The sequence below is a fragment of the Morus notabilis genome, unplaced genomic scaffold (assembly GCF_000414095.1).
Source record: "Morus notabilis unplaced genomic scaffold, ASM41409v2 Scaffold557, whole genome shotgun sequence".
Lineage (NCBI taxonomy): Eukaryota > Viridiplantae > Streptophyta > Magnoliopsida > Rosales > Moraceae > Morus > Morus notabilis.
Genome location: NW_010363043.1, coordinates 96,549 through 103,253, shown reverse-complemented (window position 1 = coordinate 103,253; position 6,705 = coordinate 96,549). Strand labels below are relative to the sequence as shown.

Genomic DNA, 6,705 nt, shown 5'->3' with positions numbered 1-6,705 from the left:
TATATATATATAAAGTCACAAACGCATAGCAAGCGTAAGCCAATTTTTCTACAAATGCATAGCAAGCGTCACAGCAAGCATTATTTCTACACGTTTCCGTTTCTTATATATATATATATATATAGTATATATGAACATTGTTGCTTCTCCGCCAACAAATGCAGCAAGCATCACAGCACGTAAACTTTGGTATGTGTCTATATATATATATATATTGATGCTTCGAAAAAGAGCTTGTGGCAGTTGTTTGGCCACTTCTTTTTAATATTTTCCTTTTGTGATTGTTTTTTTTTTTTTTGTACAGTACGATTTATATGAATATTTTCATATAAATCATATGCACATAATTTCATATGCCGATCTTTAAAGTGTAATTCATATGAGTTTTTTTACTCGAATTGCACTCAAAATAATCGTACCTAATAACTTGAGAAACTTTTAATCCTTGATTTTTTTGAAATCACATTTAACTTATATAGATCTCTAAAAAGAAATCTAAGTCTTAGTGATAATCATAGGATTGTGATAAGAACAAGAAATCACACACCATGAATGCATTAAGAATTTATTAAGGGTATTAGAAATCTCACGCCATAAGGCGTATATAAGATTTATCTTCGTAGAGAGTGTCAAAGAATAAATTATAATCTTACACTTTAAAGCGTATATAGAATTTGATTTAAACGTGATGCATCTGTACTAGAAAATTAAAACCATTAGTGCAAAAGAAGACCAAAACTTGTATTTACCTTCTTGTTTATCTCCTGCACACACACACTTTTGATTTTTTTTTCTTTTCACGTCCCTGCACACCCACCTGCACACACGATTTGTTTTATCTAACTTCAGAAAAGTCCCTTTTTTTTTACTTTCTCTCACCTTTTCCTACACACACGCACAGTCTCTTTTTTTTTTCTTTTTTTTTTCTTCATGTTTCTTCATTTATATAAAGGAATTCCATAGCAGTTTTTTTATCACCACCCACGTTTCGTACACACCATGTTATGCACCATTATCTTTTTTATTTTTTATTTTTTTTTATCACTACTCCACCACGTTTCTGCACCACATTTTTACTCCACGTTTTTGCATCACGTTCCATTAAAACGTGCAAATTTTTTTTTTTTTTTTTTTTACCGTGAACAGTCACATCTCAATTTGAATTGAAAACTCGAATCGGTGAGCTGAACAAGGCCTATTCTATATAATAATGACTAAAAAAGTATGGGCAATGACAAATTAATTTATCTCAAACTAGTTGTTATTGGATATCAAAATCATTGTTATATAGGATAAATATTCATATTAGTTTATAAGACCAATCTTGTTTATCAAGGACCGAAGATCACCTCAACCACTTATACTGTGCTTGCAATTTCTTCTAAGTTCCACGAGAATTAAACGTTTTAACTCACAACATTGCGAAATGAATTTCGACAAATCAATTATGTCAGTTGGATGAGTGGGTCAAAATTCCTAGCAATTTATTTTATCTTTGCCTCAGTGTAGGCAAGTTGTCTTTTATTTTTCTTCTTTGTAATCTGCTTATTTAATAAATAAATAAATAAAAACACGCTTAGCGTTCTTATAAGTGTAGATACGTGTCGCTAATGAATAAACATTGGCTTAAGCTTAACTATAAAGGGTAGTGTGGAAGAAATACGTCAAAACATAAAATATATGTCGGCTTCTCAGTTGAACTTCAGCTAACTTATATCATTCCCTGATTAAGATTTAACTTGCATAGTATTCGTGTAACTACCAAATAATTTAGACTAAAACTTGTGTTATACGATTTAAATAATATTGGGCGAGTAATGTTAAAGAATTATGACGAGACAACAAATGGGTATCTGACCCCAGAATAAATAGGATTATACCAAATTATTCATGTATTAATATAAGCAACTTACTTGAATAGAAATATAAAAACGAGAGTTTTAGACGAAATTAGAAGTCGAACAAAATTTTATGAATGATTAATTAGGACTAATAAATTAAGATTGGTGGCGCTAGAAATTGATGACTAGTGGATTTATTATAAAGGCTCCTTGTCCTCTTCCAATCGAAGCTTCTTATGTAGACTTTGACTTTATAAATGATATGCTATAATTTTTTTTTTTTTTTTTTTTTTTTTTTTTTTTTTTTTTTTTTTTTACATCTGGCCAACTAAATGAAATAGATGTTTCATAAGTTTTAATTAAAGTTCAAAATATTATATATATTTTTTAAATTTTTATTCAAATTTATGGACTAAACGATACATTTTATTTACGTAAAACTACTTCGAATGCAGTAGAAATAAGTCTCACCAAAATAGGCTTTTGTCTCGCTTTCTTTTTATTTTGTTAAGCTTCATATTTATAATATGAATCATGTTTTCTGCTACCAAAATTTGGTACAAAAAACTTATGTTTTTTGTTACCAAACATTATCTTGGTAGCTGAAAGCATATATTTTACTACTAAATATGAATTTGGTACCAGAAATACGTATATTAAACATTAAAAAAATAACATTTTAATGTCAAATTATTTAAGAATCATTGGTCTAATAACATTATAACAAAAAATATTGTTTTGAAATTGAAATACATTATTCAAAATTAAAAATCAATCAAATAGCGAGATTATATACTACTCTATGTGGAACATATACTTAATTAATAAGACCACATATGTGTATACATGTCTCTTGTTACACCTACACAAAATAACTAAATTATCAAATAATTGTTATATAAAATATATTAGGATGATTGTTAAAACTTAATATAGGACATATTCTTAGAAAATTGAAAGGAAAAAAAAAAAAGCAATACAAGCACAAAATATTAATATTAATGTTTTTATATGATTTGATACCAAACACCACTTTTTGTAGCAAAAAAAAAGACCTTTTTATCACCAAAATAAGAATTTGGTAGTAAATTATTATTTTCTGCTACCAAAATTTGGTAGTAAAAATTTATGTTTTTTGGTAGCAAAAACTTGCTTTTTTGCTACCAAATTTTGGTGGCAGATAGTTATATTTTGCTTCCAACACTTGGTAGCAAATGTTATATATTTTGCTACCAAAAATAATTCAGTAGCAAATACCTCGGGCGGGAAAAAATTTTGCTTCTCGCCAACTTTTTGTTACCAAAACATGTTTGGTAGCAAAAAAGTAATATTTTGCTACCAAATTTTTGGTGGCAGAATCTTATGTTTTTGTTATCAAATATTATTTTGGTAGCAAAATGTTATTGGCGGGAACCAAATTTCATTTCCCGCCATGTTATTTGTTACCAAATTATATTTGGTAGCGGATTGTGTTGTTTTTGCTACCAAATTTGGTAACCAAAGCCTTGATACTTTCAATTACCAAAGTTTGGTAGCAAAAAGTGTGTTTTCTACTACTAAAAATTTTTTGGTATCAAAAAGTTTAGGAGACGTTTGGTTGATGGATTAGAATCATATGATTAGAATTATTTTCGATTTACGTGTATTTTTTATGAGAGAAAATACTGTAACAAACTATAAACTATGATTTAAATCATGATTTGAATCCTCCAACTAAACATCCCTTTAACCTCTTAACTTCTCTACCGGATCAACTCTCTAATAATAATAATAATAATAATAATAGATTATACAATTACTGTGTGAACATCAAGTCTGGTCATTGTATTATTTTAAATTGACGTGTACTAAGAACATCAAGTCCAACTTGGCGTGCCATAGAGCCTAGTTTTCGGATATTGTATTAATACTGCAAATGGTCTATTTTTAATGACACATGTCCAAGAGAATTCTCCCTCAACAGTCATCACCAACCTTTTTTCTTCGTGGCTGCGCATAATCAAGATAACAATATTAGTCGTACAGGAGTGTATTTCATTAAAATATAGAAAGACCGTTAGTTGAATGCATGGCTATTTTGGCTATTTGTTTTTGTAATTGCATTCTTTTCCGGTTACATGTATACATGTATAATAATTTCGTAGAAAAGACTAGTGGGATATGAGAGACAATATTATTTTTTGTAGTGACCGATCTGGCCCTCAGAATCGGCCGTCGGTCAAGCCGGCCTTTTTACATCACTTTCCATATGCAAATTCTAGCCATTGCTTTGCTTGTATATAGCTGGGGACACTCATTTAATTTGAAGTACCGCCTAAATTTAAGCCTCATTTCAATGATTTTTCTGCTTCCAATAATTAACAAATGGGCAGTACTCCATTTTCGTTCATTACATTCTTCTTGCTTTCCTTATGTTTTCCTCACTCATCTTCGGAATCCTCTAGCTTACAAGCAGGGTCGTCACTATCGGTAGAAAACCCAGCTGATGTTTTGATATCTCAAAATAGAGTATTTTCCGCCGGATTTTTCCAGGTTGGCCACAATGCATACTGCTTTGCCATATGGTTCACCGAGCCATCACAGGGACACGACCTCACGGTGGTCTGGATGGCTAACCGGGAGGAGCCGGTAAACGGAAGGCGGTCAAAGCTGTTGTTCCGAAGATCTGGTAATCTCGTATTGAGAGACGCCGGTCAATCGGTCGTTTGGTCAAGCGACAGTAGTACTGCTTCTTCTTACAACTCGGCAGCCCAGTTACAGCTCCAAGACAACGGAAACCTCGTCCTGAGCTCTCTAGACGACGTCGTTTTATGGCAAAGCTTCGCCTCACCAACGGACACTCTTCTTCCTGGACAATCGCTCACAAAAGACACGAAGCTTGTGTCGTCAAGAAGCCAGACCAGCTACTCCTCTGGCTTCTACACGCTCTTCTTCGACGATGACAACGTTCTCCGCCTTCTCTACAGGAGCCCCGAGAGATCGAGCATTTATTGGCCGGACCCTTGGCTTCTCCCTTCGCAAGCCGGAAGGTCCATCTTCAACGACAGTAGAATCGCCAAGCTTGATTCATTAGGCAACTTTAGCGCGTCAGACACTTTCAGAGCTCTGGCGTCCGATTATGGTACTCGAGTCCAACGAAGACTGACGGTTGAGCCCGACGGTGACCTTCGATTATACAGTCGAAAGCTGTCAGGAGCGAAGTGGATTGTCACGTGGGAAGCCGTTTTGCAACCATGCAAGATTCATGGCATTTGCGGGGCTAATAGCTTGTGTACATATGTTCCTGAATTTGGTAGGAAATGCTCTTGCATTCCTGGTTATAAGATGATAAACCCCAATGACTGGACTCAAGGTTGCGAGCCCGATTTCAAGCTCTCCTGCCCCAATAGCACAACTGAGTTTGCCGGCTTCGCTTACCTTCCAAATGTTGAATACTATGGGTATGATTATAAGCTATATGGGGATTATACCTTAGAACGTTGCAAGGCTGTATGCTTAGAATTGTGCGATTCATGCGTAGGCTTTCACTACAAATATGACAATGGCGGTGGTCGCTACAATTGTTACGCCAAGATGCAACTGCGAAATGGATATCACACGCCAGGTTTTGATGGTGACATTTACTTGAAACTGCCCAAAACCATCTTATCTTCTCTATCCAATATGACTACAAATGACAACTTGAATTTAGATTGCTCATCGTCTAGCAATGACACTGTACAACTTGACCGAAAGTATACGAAAACACGTGTAAGCGGGCTCCTCAAGTTCTTGCTATGCTTCGCTTCTGGAGTTGGAGGACTTGAGGTCATCGTTATCTTTATGGTTTGGTTTTTTGTGATTCGCAGCCATGAAAAATCAGGAGCGGGTAATATGCAAGGTTATATGCTTGCCGCAACTGGCTTTAGAAAGTTTTCTTACGCAGAATTGAAGAAGGCAACAAGAGGTTTCAGCGAAGAGATAGGAAGAGGTGCCGGAGGAATTGTCTACAAAGCAGTATTATCCGATAATAGAGTTGCGGCTGTCAAGAAACTGAAAGATACTAGCCAAGGAGAAGTCGAATTTCTCGCAGAAGTTAGTACCATTGGAAGACTAAATCACATGAACTTAATAGAGATGTGGGGATATTGCGCGGAGGGAAAGCACAGGATTCTGGTCTACGAATATATGGAACATGGGTCCTTGGCTGAAAATTTGGCTTCCAATGTATTAGATTGGAAAAAGAGGTTCGAAATCGCTTTAGGCACCGCAAAAGGCCTCGCTTATTTGCACGACGAGTGCTTAGAGTGGATTTTGCATTGTGATATAAAGCCTCAGAACATTCTCCTGGGCTCTAATTATCAACCAAAGGTGGCGGATTTTGGCCTCTCAAAGCTACTAAATAGAGGTGAGCTTGGCAAGTACTCAAGCTTCTCAAGGATAAGAGGCACCAGAGGCTACATGGCTCCTGAGTGGGTTTACAATCTTCCAATCACCTCCAAAGTGGATGTTTATAGTTATGGGATTGTTGTGTTGGAGATCTTGACGGGAAATAATCCAATGAGAGGAGTTCATGATAGTGAAGATATTGATGGAGATCAAGCACGACCGAAAATGCTGGTGACGTGGGTGAGAGAAAAAATGGTTGGTGGCGCATTGTCCACGGAAGCGTGGATAGAAGAGATCATAGACCCCTCAATGGAGGGCCAATATAATATTAGAGAGGTTGAAATACTCGTTCAAGTGGCTCTAAAATGCGTAGAGGAAGACAGGGATGCAAGGCCCACCATGAGACAAGTTGTTGAGATGCTTTTATCCCATGAAAACGATTCCTGATTTTTTTTTTTTTTTTTTTTTTTTTTGGGCAAAATAACGTTTCTTGTTG

The 6,705-nt window shown here is 35.2% G+C and overlaps 1 protein-coding gene across 1 annotated transcript; it reads left to right on the top strand.

The window, feature by feature from the left end:
* Nucleotides 1–4,205: 4,205 nt before the first annotated feature.
* LOC21390210 (putative receptor protein kinase ZmPK1) lies at nt 4,206–6,656 on the top strand. Its single transcript, XM_010103370.1, has one exon. It carries the CDS (start codon nt 4,206–4,208, stop codon nt 6,654–6,656), a length of 2,451 nt encoding a protein of 816 aa, XP_010101672.1.
* The last annotated feature ends 49 nt before the right edge of the window (nt 6,657–6,705 follow it).

Coding starts and splice junctions, on each gene's coding strand:
- LOC21390210 (XM_010103370.1), top strand. CDS start 4,206: ATGGGCAGTACTCCATTTTCGTTCATTACATTCTTCTTGCTTTCCTTA.